Source organism: Bombus pascuorum, chromosome 11 (genome assembly GCF_905332965.1).
Source record: "Bombus pascuorum chromosome 11, iyBomPasc1.1, whole genome shotgun sequence".
Classification (NCBI taxonomy): Eukaryota; Metazoa; Arthropoda; class Insecta; order Hymenoptera; family Apidae; genus Bombus; species Bombus pascuorum.
Window position 1 is genome coordinate 11,571,166 of NC_083498.1, and position 20,151 is coordinate 11,591,316.

Genomic DNA, 20,151 nt, shown 5'->3' on the forward strand with positions numbered 1-20,151 from the left:
GTGCGAACATTGAAACGTAATTTTTATTTCTCTCTCTCTCTCTTTCCCTCTCTGGCAAATTACTTTCCCAGTATGTCCGTGCTCGGAGCACGCCGGTGCCCGGGGAAAACAGAGTGGAAAATTTTTAACGCTGCCCGGTCTGTCTCCCCGTCGATATCAACGAATCGAACCGGTAGCGACGCGGATGGGCAGATAACCTGGTTAATCGCCGATACGAAATTCTATCCGTGTGCCGCTAAATCGCCGCTGATAGTCTACTTTGCGTCATCGTGAACGATTATATACCCCAACACAGAGAGGCAAAGGCGTGTAAAAATTTCCCAAGGAATTGGCTAGAAATGGAAACTCTTAGGAAACTGTTACGCGTTGAATCGACTTTAAACGAGGAAAGACATTCGAGAGCAGCGACAAGACATTTTAAAGCGAACGAAGCCTATAACGGTAATGGAGGAGCGCGCCGGATGAGACGAGCAAAACGCTAGAACCATCAAATGGTCGAACGGAGAAAGGTATTTGAATAATTTCACAGGAAATTAGCGTTTGACACCGGTTGCTCTTTCACCTTTGAACCATGCTGGGCGTACCAGAAATTCACAAACGGATCCGGATTTACGGGCAAAGTGCGGCAAATTCTATAAAATCATGGGGCATCTACGAAATTACACATTCCATGGGACATGCTGACGCGAAACCGGATACCCTTGAACGTTCCTCCGCGACCTTCCTTCTCCGATACTCCCACTCTGCGATTTCAGCGACATTCGAGACTCTGTGACCAGCATCTTCTTTATTTTCAAATGTTTTACGAAACATCCAAAAATTACGTAACAAGCAGCATGGTAAAAAGCGAAAGAAGCACAGACACTGTTCGGGCCTGAAAGAAAAGTTGGGAACCAATTATGCGAAAATAGTCGTCGACTATCGATCGTTTTACGACAAATTCATATATTTTCTTCGCCTTGTACGAATGGAAAATTTCAAGCGATCGATCGATGTTTCCCTAACAATCTGAACCACCGATTGCCACGTTGTGTACACCGTCAGATGTCCAATACTCACGAAGAGCAGTGTACGAACGAGCGTAACGTATCACGCAACACGATTTCTCCATCTCTTTCTCGACTTTTATTCCGCGAATCCACCCGGAAGCAACCGCGTTCTCGCTCCCCTGTATCATCAACGATTATTTTCCTCCGCCTAGTTCCTCCACCTTCCTTCGCTTTCATTTACGATTACTCTCGCCGTGCTCGTTCTGAAATCGCGTGAAGAACGTTCCATAGTCGAACAAATCACGCGTAGTTCAGGAGAGACAAAAGGAGAAAAAGAAAAGGAGCAATAAGAAGGCGAGACGAAAGCGCGGCAAATAAATTGAACAGAAAAGGAAGGTGAGACGCGCGCATAAGGAAAGAGGGTAAATAAGTGGCGGAGGTGGATAGAAGGAGACATCAAGGAGGAGATAAAACGAACAGAGGGGTGCAGCCAGTGCACGACAATGCGTAGTCGAAGCGGTGAGCTTGAGGGTTCGCGTTTATTAAATCAACAAAAGCCCCACGGGGGATGGTTTTCAGACGCGAGCAGTACATCCGCTACAGAAAGCTTTCCGTCGTACTCGTCCTCCTACTCTTTATCTCTCTATTTATTTATCTGCCTCTATCCTGCCACTCCAGCTCACCGCCCATTGTGGCTTGTACGTTGCCTGTGCTCGCGATAATGACACCAGGGGAAAGTCCATATTCAAGGGAGATGCATGCAGAGGGTGGTTTTGTTTCGCAGAACATCGCGTAGTAGGTAAAACGCGACTAATTTTAAAGCAAATCGACGGAGCTACGCGGATCAAACTACAAATTAGACGGAACGTTGATCGTCTTTGAGAGACTTGCAACTTGTTTCTTCCTCGCTTCGTCCAGCTTTATCTGTTGCCCAATTGAATCTGCTGAATTCTCGTCGGTTCACTAGTCTCTGTAGCCTTTTAAAGATCTACGATCTACGATATCTGTCCACGACGGATATTCCAGGCTCATCGTTTCGCATGCTCAAAGTGAAACGTCTGTTCCGATTGCGCGATTTTGAAAAGCCTATGGATCGAAAGATATCGACGAATCAAATCGTTCGTATCTTAACGCACTTTGGACTTTGAAATCTAGGATCATCTTCTTACGTGTATTTATACTAATTTCCTTGTGAATTTTGTTATTGGTTGAACGTTTATAAGATCGACTTCGATAGTAATGTCCTTTCTTTCAAGAGATATTTGGTTAAAGAATTTTGTTAAGTGATAACACTCGGAGTTGAATTTTTGTTCGATTCTTAGAATCTATGGAATTAATACATTAAATTTCCTACCAATTTTGTTGCCAATTCGTTTCAGATTTCCACATGCTACACTTCGGATTTCAGTGGCAATTTTCTTCATCCGATTCAAAGTAGAATCTTGATTACACGATTCTCTAAAGTAATACAATTCTAAAGCCATCTCCTCTTCTTTTAAATTATTCGAATTTATGCGACGTATAACGGCGTCACATTTTTTCGTCAGCGGTATATTTCTCTGCGAAATGTCACAGATCGCGGAAACAATGAAATTCCGTCAATGAAGCAATTAAAAAAAATAACGAGCATTTTGCGTCTGGTGCAGCCACCGCTTCGCGCAGCCGCAAATTATTCGTGGCGTCGTCGATGAATCGTGCCGAATGTGTTTACACCGCGCAATCAAAGCGAATCGATGGAGTTCGTGCGCGTAAACAAATTTCAATTTCAATTCCGCGCGACGTTCTTGGAGGAAACGCGACACGCGTGCCGTGATCGAATTCGACGTTCTAAAACACAGCTTTTCGATTAAAATCGATCGGCTGGAAAGTCACACGACCTATACAGTAAGAAAGGGTTATTTAAGCGAGTAAAACATTTGAGTTTTTACCCAACGCTATTAGATCAAGAAGGGTTTAATTAAAATTGAGTTTCGATACTTTGACTTTGGTCTTTGAAATAAACGTGACGAGAAGTCGGTCTTGGCTGGCAGAATTTCTCTCGTTATTATCGCCAAAGGAAACAAACGAGGCGTTGCAAACGGGAAAGCGGACACGACGTAAACGACGTGGATCGAGATGGTCTAAAAAGATGAATCGACCGCAAAGCGAGCCGATCGGGACAAGAAGACCGGGGCTTAATGCGTCTGACGTTCGAGGAGACTCGTTAAGACGGATGGAACGAGCCAGATGGGATCCTTATTATCGGCTAAAAATATTGGAACGCCTTTATAGCGCAGTCACATTACGTTATTATCGTTTCAACCTGTTATGCCCTCAATTATTTTATTTTATACTAACATTTTTATTCTAAATCCTTCAAAACTCTACGTATATTTTATACGTAGATATTTCTCATAATTAGTATAGCGCAACAAACGAATTTAAGTTAAGACAAACAACGTTTACAAATGAGTTTTAACACTAGAACCACCGATAGTTAACAGGAAGCTATTTCTACCAAAACCAGTGAAAGTAACTGGTCTTTAAAAAATACGTAATAATAGAATATTAACTTTCTTACAGAAGCAATTTCATGTTATATAGTAGAATTTTATTCATCCATCTGGGACGCATAAATACCTTCCTAAACGAAGGTTGACGCATTTATAAAATTGTAGAGCCAGTCAGACTGGTGTGGTATTTTTAGTGTTAGCAGCTAGCGATCGATCCGGAATTTTCCTGATAACTGATATCATCATATAGAATGATAGGCGGTAAAAATTTTGAAAACGTGTGGCAAGTTGTAGAAAACGAGGAAACTGGTTAATTTTGAGCATTTTCACTGGTATTGGTTATAAGTAGCTTTGACACAAAATTATTTTGGATTTGAATACATAAAAAGAAAAAAAAACAAAATAAAAAAAGTAGGAATTATAAAATAAAATTGTAAAACCAGTCGATTTGATTGGTGCGATAGTTCTACTGTTAAATCCATTTGAATATATATGCACCTTTGTGAATCGTTACAAAAATGTATCGATAATTGATAAAAGAGAAATTTCAGGGCATAAAGATAATTCTTTTATCGAAAGAAATTCCAAAGAATCGAAATTAAATGTCAAAATTACGTTGGTAGGTTTCAAGCAAACTTCATGTACGAAGAAACGCTTGTCGCGGCGAAGAAATCAACGCGAGGCTGGTTGCTCGATTAAAGAAATCAGCGATGCTTGTTAACCAGGGCGAAGAAGAAGGAGGAAGCGGGAGCAACGGAAAGTGCAAGAAGAAGTGGACAACAAGCGGCGCGCAATTACGAAACAGCTAGATGCTCCGGAAAGATGTAGCGCTTTGATACGAGCCGACGACGAGAGGAACGCTGCTATTCATATTACCTGGAATTTCAATTCCAAGGACCCTGCGCGCTTCGCTTTAATTAACTACGAGGCCTAATAAACGTGTGCACGGCCGGTTGCGTTGCAAGACCGAGGTTTTTCATTCGCCGGTCGACCAACGCGCTAGAAACGCAAGAGGACAGCAGGGACGAGACGTGTCATCGCGAGAAAAGGAACGAATCGCGAAGAATACCAGGGCGACGGGCAAAGAACCCTTTTCGAAAGCTCTTTTTGCTTTTTGCATCGCGATACGAGACACGTGAGAATTTCACTAAGGGAAAAAGGATGCTCGGGGAATCGTTCCATCGACACTGAAAACACGGAGCTCGAGAAGAACCAGAGACTCGTAGTTCCGTGGAAGGATCGCACTCTGACCTCCACGTGCCGCAGAAATACTAGTTTTATTCCGAAAATCGTGCCTTTAGTAAGAAAATTCTTCGAACAAAAGCCCATTATCTTTTCTTTTTATAAAATAAAAATTTAATTAATTTTAAAATAGAAGACGAGTTCGGTATTGTTATAATAACGTGCGTCGTTTCAATTATCTGATACAAAATAAATATAACTTGTTTTTGAACTGTAATTTAGAACTTCATCGCCGATACGTAACACAACGATATAAATTAGTTCCTACGTAATCGGTTTTGTCAAATCCAGCCGCAATATCGTGGTGACTAATTCGTCGGCCACCCTGTATACGACTATAACCAGAGATGTATCTTCTCATAGAAACAGGAAGAGGGTCGTGGAATCTCGTGGACTAAAAATTGCCCGGTGATGTTTTTCCCGCCCACGGAACTTGTCACGCGTTTAGTACTTTCGATTCTCGAGTGGAAGAGCTCGAGACCGACTACAGAACGCGCACAACTATAATATATTTCGCCGCGTAGTATCCTCCAATTGCAAGTAGAAGCTGCCGATACCTTGTCGGACAGTCGTTACCATAAACTAACAAACAATTATTCCAACGACCCGCGAGAACCATCAATTCTCTCGATAAAGAAAAACGACTATAATAGAACTCGTCGCGAAGTATTCTCGAATCGCAAGTAGAATCGGATGCTACCTTGGCAGACGGTCTGTATCGTATATCGAGAAACAATTAGTCTATCTATGAGCGTGATCAATTTCCTGGATAAAAGAGAAAGCAGCAACAATAACACCTGACCGTCGAGTATTCTCCAACTGTAAGTAGAATCGGACGACACCGTTCGTCGCACAGGTTTTACCATATATCGAAAAACAATTATTCTAACGATCTACGAGCGTGATCGATTTTGTCGATAAAGGAAAGGAAGGCTAAAAAAAAAAAAAAAAGAAAAAAAAGAAAGAACAGAGCGGTTCGTTAGATCGAAATATTTTACACAGGCGAGAAAAACGAGGGTCTCGGTGAAAATTAAACGGGAGAGACGAGCGCGCAACACACGGATATATCAGCGTCGCGAAACGCGCCGCTAAGTGCATCATTTTTTCCCGATTCTGTTGCTTTTCAGCGTCGATTCGAGCGCAGCTGGTACACGAGAAAGGAGAGACGAGGAAACGGGAGCAAAACGAGAAGCCCGACTCTCTCGGTTCAGGCTAAAAATACCTCTCCTCTTTACCTACGGCTCCTTCGCTCTCGGGCACACCCTGAGTCTCTCTCGTTCTTTCTACGTGTCTCTTTCCACTAGCTCGCTACTCGACTCTTCGCTCTATCCACCCGTCTCTGTCCTTCCGCTTCGCGCTAGCTCCAAACCGTCGCTCCCCGGCTATAAATAAAAAAAAAAAAAAAAATAACGAGAACACCGTGCGCGCTGCGGGTGTCTCGAGAGAAGAATAATTAGAAGCGGCCCTTGGAGCGTCCACAGAAGAGAAAACTCCTCGGTCTAAAGCGTTCTCTCTCCTCTCCTTAGCCTCTGTATTTTCTTCTCTACGTTCTCTTCCACCGTGTGTCTAGATTTTCTCGCGTCGTCAAAGATTTCTTCGATCCGGAAACCCGCGTGAATATGCGATGAGCCTTTTTGCCAGCTAGAATTCAACCACTCGAGAATTCCGCCACCAGGCGTATGCAGCGGATTAACGAGACAACGATTTTTGGATTTTCCTGCACATGACTCTGACTGGCTGATGGAAAATGGAGAAGGTATTGCGCGAATTCCAGGTTGCAGAAGATTGACACGGGAAATGTAAAATAAATGTGATCTAATAACGATCTGGTAACAAGAGTGATTTAGAAAACAAAGATTCTCTCGCGCCTGGGATATCTGGAATGAAATTATTTCTTCCAAGCTGAGAGTTATCGATCGAACACACTCCGATAAAAGAATCCAACGATCTCTCGATTAAATAAAGACTAGCCACGGATCGGAGGGATGTTTTATTAATTTCTGTACAGAGGAACTTGGGTGTTCGCGTCTCGCGTATTTCTGGCAACGACAATTTCCTGAATTCGCTTCGACGAAATATCTCGGCTAATGCAAGAGCCGGCCTCTATCTAACCAAGACAATATCCCAAGAAATACAGCAATAGTCTACGTGACTGTCGATATTTCCAACCAGATCGCTACATTACAGACACGCGGTAACGTTCTTATCATTTCCACCTCAACCAGCGTGAAGATACCACCGTCGTACGAAAGGACACATTCTTCCGCGATAGAAGACAAAGAAAAAACAAATAAAATACGAACGAGAAGTTGGAACACGTTAAAACCGATCGAAGAAAACGAGGAGAAAAAAAAGAGAAGGATTAGGAATGGAAAAATCGAATTAAGTCTAGCAGGCTAGGGATTGCAGGGAGGAAAACAACGCGAACGTCGGTGCCGATTTTACGATTTCTCGGGTAGCAAGGGGGTGAAGGAAAACGAGAGGAGAAAGAAAAGAGCAACCCCATTGCGGAGGTGGAGTCGAAGGTCGAGAGATGGAACCGACGATCTGGATGCGAATTCCATTCCATTAGTCGCCCGTTAACGATCGAACGTGCCCGTTCGTCTGTATACGCAGGATATATCCTGGAAAGGTTTTCTCGTCGAGTTTCTGCGGAATGCGGAAAGCAGAAAGAGGGAGAGAGAGAGAGCGAGAACCTTCCTTGATAGCTAAAAATGCCCGTCGTACGACGAATCGTCGTAAAGGATTTTCGATTACGTTTTGTAGCCGTGTTCGCAACGACTTCGAGTTTCGCTCCCCTTCCCTTTCTTTTTATCCTTCGCAACCTCTTCGATGTTTATCGCTAGTCGCGTACTACCGCTAGCACCTTCTATTTTCTCTTCTGCCCGTCCGCAAAGGAAAACGTGACCCAGTTCCAGCTTCCTTTCCGGAAGTTTCTTTTAATTGCTTTTGTAATGCCAGGAAACGAAGAGAAAATAGGCCTCGCTTTGATCGCACGCTTGGAGAATGGAGGGACAGTAGTCGTGGACGCTCGTGGTCAGACGCGCCGAATCGTAGTTGCAACAATGTAGCGAACGTTGACTGTATACCGTTGCATGCGATTTTATACAGCCAGCATGAAACTAAATCTCGTCGCTCTTCTTCGTGAATAAATTATTAGGACGAGCGCAAAAAACTGAAGCAGAATTATCAAGCGCGTAGATGCATAATTAATTCGTTGTCGGAAACGGAAAGATAGTTTTCGCGTGAAATCGATCCACAGCGTGTTCAATATCTGAATTATTCTTGCATAAAGAAACAGACAAAATCATTTATTACGTTTTTCACTCGTCGTCTTCATTTGTAACCAAATATCCGAACGGAAGTACACGTATGTATGAAGCATACTTATCAAGAGAAAAATTCCTACGCGAGTAACGACCTTCTATTTCTGCCTCACTCTGAAATTCATAATACCCGCCACGCTACGCAAAAGCCGCAGCAATTTTTCAACGCGTTGTACGAGCATCGCAGCGATTCTTAACCGCGTTACACGACGGTTTAGCCTGCTCGACAACGACGGAGAAGACACGGAGTCAACCGGTCGAATTTCCGCGTAAAATCGACGAGTCGTCGTCTTAACGAATACAAGCGGCAAATTCGGCGGATGACACGGCAACTTTCCGCGAAACGCTCGTATCCGTTCGAGGGTGGAAATTCGACGAGTTCTAACGATTCACGAGTTCTTTCTACGAGCGTAAAACAAAATGCCGCGCGCATTCGCATTCCCCGCATATCCTCGCCTTTTCTCTTTTCAGTTTTCTTCGCTTTCCTCGTCGCTCTCCTCTCGCTTTCGTGACCCATGGCTCGCTTCATCCCCCGTATTCCAAACCCTAGACGTTTACTCAGCGTGAATACGAGGACGGTCTTTAAAGTGAAATTGAATTTCCCCGAACGCCGCGTGCCTTTCTAATTCGAATTTGACGTTTCCCTTCGCGAACCAACGTGCTTCGCGGATTTATTCGACCCTCGATTTCCTACCCACCAGCTACGCTTACCAAACCACCCTCGATCTCGTTGGATGGTGCGTGGTGGTCACAGCCACGAATCGAAAGCGCGAAACCGCGCGGAGTTACGAGGCGCCAGGAAAATTTATAGACCGTCAGGGAGTCACGACACCTGTTCCCGCGCTCGCATTACCATCTGAAATATTCCCCTTGTTTATGGACCTACTACAACGCCCTTCCGTCCCCTGGATCGCGCTACCAACCTGCACAAAGACGAGAATTTCTTTCTCAACGGTGGATTGCGTCGCGATTGAAACGGTCTCGTTGAATTTTACAACGTGCGAGTGTTATAGGTATCCGTGGGTGGAATTCTGGGAAATTAAAGCGAATAGAAGAAACAGGTATTTGGAGATTTATTTAACGCGTTGTTGGGAAAATTTTACGTAACCTGTCGTTCGATATGGCTATTATTGCGAAAATTTCACCTGATTTGTTATTCGATAACTGCTTGTTGCTGCGGAAACATCGTGTAATTTGGCATTCGATATACGCGATATAATCTTGTAAATTAGAAAATAAGAGAACGTGGAGACTACATTACGCATAAAGGTATTTATAGTCGACACATTTGTTGGATAAATTGTGTCGTATAATGGTTATAAAAAGCTATTTGAATAAAAATTCTTCAAAAATTATTTCAAAGAAAAGAACAGCGTAGAAGATGTTGCAACAATTACGGTCTACAAGATAAAACATACACAGCGATATTAATATAATATGATGAAAATTAATTTTTAAGTCTACCTTGCGTTTCTTTTTCTAAAAAAAAAAAAAAAGAAAGAATATATAATGGTCTTTGAAAATACGAAATAAGCGTGGTAGATGACGCGGCGTTGTTACGAGATTCGGTATATCAGGCGACAGAGGAAAGCTCCGACATCGTTGGAAACGACGACATACGCGTCGACGTCCGATAATTTCCAACTTCTCCAATTATCGTTTCTCACGTCGGCTGGGAAAGGAGGTCGAAGAGAATAAACCTCGGAAATGGCGTGTTCCGCTGGCTGACGTTGCTCGAAATGCGCCACGGCTCAGAAATAAGTATTCGCCGATCATCGAAACCGTGCGGAACGAATTTCCAGGAGTCTCGACGTCGAGATGATTCTACGAATTTTCTCGAATCTCGACTAAAGTTCGAACGTCTTCGTTCGTTAATTGATTCTTCCAAGAATGGTATTTTTGCTAATAGAATCGCGTTCAAATTCTTTTCTTCGTTTTGTATCGCGTTGAGTCGTTTCGCAATGCGACAACACGAAGAATTTAGAACGAACAATTTAAAAATTAATTGATTCTTTATCCTGGAGATTTCACGTTAAAATATTTTTTAATAACACAATCGGGACATTCCTTAATTCATTACGTTCCAGCGGAATAACGTGTAAAAGTTGGGTAAACGCAACGTTATTAAAGAAACTACAAATACGGTAAATTATTATTTCGTCGAGTTAAAAAAAATCAATTAAATCGATATCAATTAAAAAGCATATTACACGAGCCCATTATACGAATAGAAGGAACAAAAAGTATTTCCATAATTTAAAAATGTAAATTGAATACGTAAATGATAAATTTATCGTATAAACATGATAAAACATCTTCTATTCTTTTTGGTTTCATACAATTTGTAATATCATATTTGACAGCTTGGCAGAACTGTCTTTGCGCTACGCTATGAAAATGTTACTACGAATCTTTCATAGGCTACGTGGACGTGGAGAAATATTTTGGAATATCCGTTAGAAAACACGTTTAAATTGACTCACCGATTAGTTTGCCGAACTGCGCCGGTGGTTTCCATTCCGGATAATGACGTGGAAATCGCACCCTCGACCAGTAAGTCCTTAAAGTGACTTTGTACAGCGCCAGTTTATCCTGTTTGTCCTCTCTTTCCTGTCTATCCTGAGCGAACGATCCACATTGTGCGACCACGAACAGCAGCCGCGTTCCTAGCAGCAGCAACAGCAGCGTCGACCACTGCAGCCACGTCCCGTGAAACATCTATCAACATCATAAAGAAAATATCAAACACTCGTTACGATGCATCGAGAATTACTAAGAAAACTTACTAAAGACTACCCATTTCCCACGCCAGCGCTAACTAAATGCTTAATAACGTTCGATAAAAAAGGAACACGGACGAGCATACGCGCGCGGAATCACACGGTCGCAAAGTCCGACGTGCGATGTAAATTTCAAGTGGCTCTCAATCCCGACGATCTTTCGATCGGAGGATGGATCAGTCGACGTGTTTCTCGCAATTACACCGTAGCGAACGAATTGTCCTCGCGTGCCGAGCGTATACATATATTGCTACGTAGGGGAAAATTCTACGTGAAATTGACGCAGGATGTTGGTTCCGGTGGAACCTTGTACAGAGAAACTCGTCATCGATCAGAAATATCCTTCGTTATTACAAAACCAAGCAACGTTTCACGAGAGAAAGAGAGATAATTTCACGTCATTAATCGAACTACAAATAATAATTACGGCAGCTTGTTTCGCTCTTAATTGCAATATCTAGGGGTTTGCGGAGAGAGCAACGCGATGATATTCGTTCGTGCAATAAAGCTACGCGGCATCACAAAGGCGGGGGAAGGGTGAATGCAAACCAAAAATCGGCCGTTACACGGTACACGAGCGAATGTAACCGGGGCTTTTTCGGTGAGCTTGCGCCGCTGCTTTAATAATGAACACCTACGGAATCGTCTCGTTCAACGAACGGGGCACATTGTATAGGTGGCATGATTGCACGTACGCGCGGGAAAACGTTTTGGAATCGGCGATGCTATCGCAGGCCGGTATGCAGCGACGCGGCCGCGGTGTTTACATATGCAGATTCGCGAGTGTACTCAAAATTCAAATCGCATTCGATTCGCTTCCGATCGCTCGTCGCCGCTGCTACTCGTCCAAATTTCACGACGTGTGATTTTCCGCCGGTCCACGCCACCCTACTCTACCTTGCTGTAAATACTCATGGATTTTCCAGTAATTACCCTCTTGTACACAGGTTCGTGAAAACATTCCGACACTTGTAGATACGTTTTACACGCACGTATGTTATTCGTGGTATACGAAATATTTTAAACATTCATTAACATCGTAACGAGAGCAAACTGTCGTAATCATATCGGCAAAGTTTAGTACCGTTCAACATGAAAACGTAGGTAGAAATTGCGAGATATTTAGTGCGAGTACACATCTCGCAGAAATCACAAAAGTGTTTAAACAATCGGTTATCCGTTACGATAATGAATCTCGATATTCGCGGACATCGCGTTTGACGTTTATTACGCTTAAGATAATTCTATAGTAATTGATGCTGTTAATTCTTTTTACTAAATAACGATACGATTTTTTTGGAAATTATTTTTTACTAAACACACGTGTGAACGATCGTCGTATCTTGGGTCAAAACACAACTTTCTCCGAACATCGATTGAAACATTGAAAAATAAGCGTTGTCAAGCGCTAGCAACAAGAACAAATAAAGGCTACTTGGAACTTTTTTCAAAGGGATTCGAGGACTACTCTAAGTTGTCTTTTTCAGTTTAGTTCTTCAGAAAAATTTTATAGGGTAGCAGAGCTACTCTATAAAAGTTAGGTGAGAAGGCGTTCGAGTTTGTCAGCAACGCGAAGAAATAACCGGATGAAATGGAACATCCATAGTTTCACTAGGAGGAGAGACATCATTTACCCGTTGATCGTGTCACAAGCGTTTCCACGCGGTTGGTATAGCGAAGTTGATAGAAAATCGAATAATCCTGCCAATTAAAAAGCCTGCCTGTTTGCAAAGTAATTTCTTTTTCGAAGTGCTAAAGCGTGATTTCGGCGTTCACAGCACGGACATCGTGTTAAAGTATTCAAAATACACGAATACACTGTCAGAAGCAGAATCGCGAATATTCCGACAATGTGAAAATATGCAGTAACGTTTACGAGTGAATAAACGTCGATGGAAATTTCAATCGCGCGTTCGGAAATTTCTCGAAAATATTTTAATTTCCTAAACCGGAACAGTAATTACAATTTCCTGTTTCGGGCGTTTCTTTTTTATTCTCTTTTTTTCTTTTATTTCGCTCTAGGAGTCAAAGTAACAACGAGGTCGCGGAAAATTTGCAAAATAGCGCGTCATGGTTTGTACGATTATTATAAATAGAAAATGAAAAGATGAACGAACAACGCTCAATTTATCCACGGTTTTCCATGTTTAATTACCGGAAAAAAAGCATATCGTCCTGTTTGCATTTCACTCGCAAAACTTTTTCAATCTCGCGCCATAGCATACGTTGCTTAAACATCGTAATCAAGTCGCGATTAAATACCTCTCGTAAGACTACTAAAACCGAATAGAATACTAATATCGACGCAAATTCTACGTTTGGAACGCTTTCAAAAAAACCGTCCGATATAAACCAAGAGGAAAATCTTTGTATTTCGTTTAACTGTAGGATCAAGTATAATACGTACTTGCATAGTGTCTCACCAAAGTCTATTCGAATTATTACGTGTATTTAAAGAACGCGAATATTTCCATATTTTATCGAATATATTTTATCGAATAAAACACGTTAACTAGGGACAAAATTTATTTCAGTTTAACGAGAGAGAGATTACATTTTGCTAAAATTCATAATAAAATAATCTTCTTACAATTCAAATATCAAATACAAAAATCAATTACAGGACGCACATAGTAATTATCAAAAGCGTTATAAAACTTTACCAACAATCCAGTGCGAAATAAAATAAAATTCGTCAGAGTTTTCCAATAAATGTAACGGGCAGATGCTGCGATACTTATGGTCGACGTGCGACGATGTATATCGGATTTTAAATATCGGAATACTCGATTTGAAGCAATTATAAGATTTCCTTGAAAAACAGGAAAACAAACTACGTGTACAGGATTACAAGCGGATCTCGAAGTCGGATGGTTCGTATTAAAAACCGACGAAATCTTTCTATCTGTCGGTCGTGCAAGTAGCAAAAGTTTGAAACGAGTTGGTTGGCGTGTTAATTCGCTTCACAAACACAAATAAACCGAGTGACCGAGCGGCTGGCGTATTAACACAACTCGTTAACGAACCGCATACATCCGAAAGTTCCACCACGTTTTCCCGGCAACCAGTTGCCAAATCAGAGGAAACTAAGTAATTACTTTCTCACTAAGAAACTAAAATAAAACTGACGCGGTCCTCGATGCTGTCTAGAGACGTCTCTATCTACGCGTTTGTCCACTGCCAGAGGCAACTTTTTCTACAGCGACTTGTCTCTGCAAGTGTGTACACGCGATATTTGACTTTTTCCAGACGAAGTTTTTGTTAACAAGAAACGCAATAATACTCTTCGAATATGATTTTCGTTGTGCGCTTTTCTTTAACCAATGACTTTGTTTCTTATTATTAGGTGGTCCGAGAAGTTTCTTTCGTTTTATAAGGAAATAATGGATGCCCAACGTTTCTCGTTTTATATTATTTTATCCGATCACGTATAATCCATTTTGTTCTATCAAACTAAAGATCGCAACGTTCGACGGATTAGGTTTCGTGTTTGTATAAAGATACGTTGTTGTAAAAGACGTGTCTGTAGAAGAAAGACACTTTTCCGACAACCTAATACATTAAGGTATAAGAATATATGTTATAAATATGTAATTTATAAAAATTAACAATTTTTGGATGGTTTTACAGTTAATATATTGTATTGAAAGCTATAATAAAGTAACGATGACATTGAAACCTCTGTATCCACGAGGGTATAATCTAAACAACATCGATATCACGAAAGAAAAAATGAATTTCGTTTTACGTTAACAGGGAATAAAACTAAAATGGTGTAAAATCACGAGGCTAACGGTTCACCGAGTTCCAAACGGATTCCACGTTATTAAAAATATTCATTGAACACTAATTAACCGGCTAATAGAGGAACAAAAATGATAATGAAACTCTCCCAGCGGGATGCAAATTAAATGCACCTTGCCGTGTCGCGGAAAAATCCGGCTGCTCTGATAAATCGAACGATAATCGTTATGCGGCCACGCTGATTAAAAATTATTTCTTCTCCGCGGGATATGAATTATAAAAGTCTTCTCCTGATATAAAGGAAAAATGTATTTAAGTATTAGCTTGGTATATACGAAGTGTCGTTTATTCAAATAAAAGTTGAACCGCGCACGGTTCATTTCTTTCAAACATCGTTTAGTTGATCAAAGTAATTTGATTCAATGCGATCTTCCAACGACTAACTAGTTCCATTATTTCGGATTTATAAGAATTATCAATTACAGAATTAAAAAACTTACTCGAAAGAATAATTCTTTGCGTGTTAGTTTTCCTTTATTTAACTTTTTCAGTAGTATGAATCGTACATGTACAGACACGATACAAGTAGCGCAGGAAAATCACGCGAGAAGAACACGATAAGCTGGTCCTTGTTGATTTTTTGATTTTAACGTCTCTCCGAGATCAAACCCGAGAATTTTGGTATGAATTTTTATCGTTAAAATGTACATATGTGATCGTTAATTTTAAACGTTCATTTAATATTACTCTATTATTTCCTCAAGACCTTACGAAACTTCATTTTTTTCTGTTCACCAGTTTTAAAAATGAAATCACATTTATATCGTTTATCTCGATCTCGGAAATGCAAAACCTGATCTAACGTTAACTCGCAGAGTGTCTGAAAAATAAAAAATTAACATTTGTTTTGGAAATTTATGAGAGATGCTCTTGTTTCTGCGTTATTTGTACATCTGAGAACATTTTCGTGCCAGGATAAACGAAAGTACGAGGACGTTATTTCACCAGCCAAGTCGTACGTCGTTTACTGTCACCGGACAAAGAGGTTCCCACGACTGTGGACTCTTGCTACAGAGATCCACCTAACCGAAAACTACCCTCTTTCTCACGCTTTCGGCTTTCTCATCGGCTCGCTTTCCTCTCCCTCGTATTTTTTCCTCACATTTCCTTGCGTCTCATTACCCTCTGCCGTTGGAATATTCCGTAGCGCGAACGTTGCCGGACGAGAGCCGGATTTCGCTTACGTGTCGGACCGTTTGTCCGTCGACACCATTGACCCAATTTCTGGCCCTTAACTTATATCGAAGAAGAACGTTCGAGAAAACGCACGAAAAGCCCGAGGAACGAAAACAGCTCCCCGTTCGAATTTATCATCCAACATTTGTCTTTAATTCAATCCAAAGACGATCGTTTGGTTCGCTTGTTTCAATCTGAATCAGCGTCAAGGGGAACATCGGATATCGAATAATCACGATATTAGGAAATTTATTTTGCTAACAGACGACGAATAACACGCCAAAGGACATTGTTACGATTTCTTTTATCGTCATATTCATCTTTTATTCATACTCTCTTTTTGTTTATAAATATTATACGCACAGTGGCTTATAAAAGTAATTGAACATTTACTATAGACAATTTTTACGAATATGTTATACGCATTGTGCGTAACTCTTTGAAATTTCATTAGTACAGTAACGAGATATGATAATCGTAATTATACTGGACGAATTAACAATCAATCTGGAAATGTATGAAATATGTAAAAGTACCGTTGCCACAATCGATAGTTTTAAAATATTCAGGGATAAATAAATAGCGGAATACCATAATTGCTTTTCTATAACAACCCGAAGGTATAATTAATCATATTTCTTCCCTGTAATATTCATATATTTTAATACAAAATGTTGCTTAAGCCTATAAAGATCAATAGCTAAAATCACGAAATTATTAAACAGCAGGGATACTACTGTGGGATATTGGGTTAATTCAAATAGGCGTATCTGGTCGAAAGCTGAAGAAAAATGGCTCGTAATACTTAACAACCGGACAAAGTTGCAGATACGTCCTTTTCACTCAACACGAGAACGCTGTAGCTGTACATGCCACGGGCGTAAATAGCTAAAAGTTTAAACGCTGGAAAAGATAAACTCGACGAAGGAGAGTTACACCGATGGAAGTCACAGACGATTTTTCTACCAGAGTATCAGTCGGTTCTCGTCGCGGGAATTGTTCTCTGGCGTGCAATCGAAAACTAATCCCACGGTTAATCGCGCAAATCGAAGAGGAAATCTCGCGTGCGCGCGATACCACGCGATTACCTTGGCGAACAAACGAACCGATGGTCCCGCGGCCGCCAAGTTCAGAGTTTTCTAGTAAGCAACAAGTTGTCGTGAACGCGATTACTTGTTGGCTCGTAAATAATGAAAAGCAGCTGCAACGTCTCTCTCTTTCTCTTTCAGCGTTGGCCGCGAGCAGATTTTACATAAATTTAAACGATGGTTCTGTGCTCCAGGACAGCGCGCAGCTCTATATACGCGCGGACTTCCGGGAGACGACGGCGCTTTTCTACCAACGAATAAAACGAAAAATTCTGGCACAATTCTGGCACCATTCTGTCGGTCATAAAACGATCGAGACTACGTGTATTCGTACGCTCTTCGGAACACGATATTTCAGCTTGGCCGCAAGCTTATGCATCGTCAGCGCTGATTTATGCGAACTTTTCAAAAAACGCGATAGTAAAAGTGAAATCCTGAACCGATATATCCGAGATATCGTGGAAAAGGAAGCATCTGGTTTTCATAACTGGACAGCTCATTTGCTCGACAAGCTGCAGATAAGATACAAAAGATTCTTCTAATTTGGACCACTAGAGATACCATCGTACATTTTTTAAATTGTTTAAGTCTTCGATTTCTATATTTCTATATTCACTTTTAACGTACCATTTTACGATACGAGTTGACGTTTCGAACGAGCAATTCAAGTTTCCTACGATTTATCGATTTCACGAGAAAATATTAACCATTGCTTTTGATCGTCGTTTTTTAATTAATTCGCGTATCTTGGTAATATTCGTTCTTTGGTAACAATCATAATATATGTCGTTAATAAAAATCCACTCAAGTATACGCATACTTTTAAGTCACGGTGTAGCTCATCCAGAAACATTCCGAACATTTCTAAACACGTGTTCCCCGACAAACAGCAGTCACATCGGAGTAAAACTAGAATAGGAAAAAGAAGAAGAGGAAGAAGAGGAGGAAGAAGAAGGGTCAAGACCGAGGATGGGTTATGCTTTCGAGCAAAGTTAACGACTCGTCGAAAGAAAAGGGGAAACAAGTTCTACCTCCTCTCGTGTACTTTTAAAACACACCCCCGTCCAAGTGGAAGCGGTCGAAATCGGTCTGCTTCGTTCGTCCACGTCGCAAACCGAACTTTTGTAACAGATTCTAGGGATGAAGCTCTCAAGGAATCCGATTGAAATTGAATATCCAGAGAGAGAGAGCAACTTCGTCTTCCTCGCTGTTCCTTTCACTTCTCGATTCCGGTTCCCGCACCCTCATCGACGTCTCACTTTATTATTGCCTCGACTACATGGCAGACGAGCCAGTGAATGGTTGGTTATTCTCTCCCTTCGTTGTAAATCCTGCTTCGAGCAGTAAGTCTAACCGAAAAACTTTTTCGAGCTTTTTATTCAAACATTATTTAAAGCGATGCCGCGCACCAAGAAGTATCGTTGCTTCCTTCGACTCTCGAAGAATTCCGAGACAAATTGAAACGTTTCTTTCCGAAGAAGAAGTTATCTTTCCGCCAAACCCCTTCGTATTAGGAAAGTTTCGGTCTACGAATCGAAGGAGACAAATTTTCACGATTGTTATATGCGATTATAAGAGTTAGAGATATGTCCGACGAGTGCGGTTTCAGTTAGCCCTCCGTGGTTTTTGCAACATTATTCGCTAATTATTCGCTAATTATTCCACTAATTTACCATACGAACAAGTATTTTTTTGCCGGCTGAATTTTTTGAATTTCTACGAGTTTGCAAGAGCAGTACGAATGACCGTACGTAATTGTTCATAATGAGATATAATATCGTTGATAGGAAAAATGAAAAGACGTAGATGAGTGAACGTACGTGAATAATCATGGGAGACCGGCTGAATGAATTAACAATGATAACAATTAATTAATACATTCTCGATAATTAAATGGGAAAATGGTAATGAGAGCCACAGCGGAGAGTTGCATTCCGGCGAATATATTATAATTTCCAATAGGGAAATAATTGATTGAGAATCGATTAATAATCACGTTAACGTGAAATCGAACGCCTGCAGTATATCTCTTGAAAAATATCGAGATGGATGGTTTGATTGGTGAACGTGTATTAAAGTTATAAGCTTGCCGTATCTCTAATGTTGTTATTTCCACGATAAAATGATCGATCGTTGTTCACAAGCATTAACAATCGCGTTAACCTGGCGCTACTCGTAGAAAACGTTCAAACTCGACTCTGTGCTTTCCGTTCGATTAATCAACTTTCGTCTCGTCAAATTCTCAATTTCTCTGATACTTTTTCACGATACGTACGTGTACAGGGTGTCCTAGAGTGTAACGACCAAAGTTTATCATTTGTACGTTCTATAGAAATAGAAGTTTGGTTTGTTAAAACCAGTTTGGTATTGTAAGACTTTTAAGTGGAAGTATGTCGAGTCATTAATACACGTAATGATATCACGATATTAATAGCTGATTCGTGCACCGAAACAAAGAGAAATCAAAATTCATCTCTATGAAGTATATACTTGTACTGTATTTTCTGACTTTTATATACAATTTCAGATTCGTTTTAAACTTTATCCATACGATCACGATAGGAGAGTCTCGTTGTAATGCCAATGAAATTTCGAAATGTTTCGTATAATACGCGTAAAATATCCGTAAGAAATTCTTACAGGCGCACCAATATTTCCGTGAGCAACTACACTCGCAAAGCTTGGCTGTTAAATCCCTCGACACCCTGTATCGACACAATATGCCAGGTTCCTGAAACCACTCGTGTTCCTTTTTGGAGTATCAAAGCTCGATAATCGTCTAAAGCCTACGTAACCAACGATCAACGTTCGTTTTTCCATGGACAATCGAGAAACGTTTCGCGACATTGTTGTGTATTCAAACGATTTAAAGGGTGAAAAACTGGGGCAATTACGCTTCCAGCGGCATGAAAATTATTACGAAAACAAACTTTCGCTCTCCCAACTTTCGAAAACGAGGGTAGGAAAAAGAAGAATGTTGCTCGAAGCTGGACTACCCAACAATTACGAGGAAAAATGTCGAAAATTGCAAGTAGAGCTATTCGGCCGTTAATGATTTTTTCTTTTTTTTTTTTAAGGTTGTTGGATTCTCTTTTGTTGAATCTCGAACCGTAAGCGCCTCATACGCGACGATAATACGGTAACTGTAGAGTTTATTGACAGAGGCATGCACGTAGGACGCCCCATTTGGGGCGTAATTGTTTCAGGTTACAAACCTCCGGCAACAAATCCACAAATCTACCGCAGAACATCAC

At 40.9% G+C, this 20,151-nt stretch overlaps 2 protein-coding genes across 2 annotated transcripts in view; both read right to left on the reverse strand.

Annotated features, from left to right (window-relative positions):
• Window positions 1-20,151, reverse strand: part of LOC132912217 (peroxiredoxin 2-like) — a 361,669-nt gene that overhangs the window by 219,231 nt on the left and 122,287 nt on the right. The gene's annotated exons all lie outside the window — the stretch shown is intronic.
• The window catches only part of LOC132912206 (uncharacterized), a 201,837-nt gene that overhangs the window by 179,538 nt on the left and 2,148 nt on the right, over window positions 1-20,151 (reverse strand). The window contains exon 2 of the mRNA XM_060969432.1: window positions 10,533-10,767. Coding sequence (XP_060825415.1) covers window positions 10,533-10,767 — 235 coding nt within the window. The remainder of the gene's footprint in view (window positions 1-10,532; window positions 10,768-20,151) is intronic.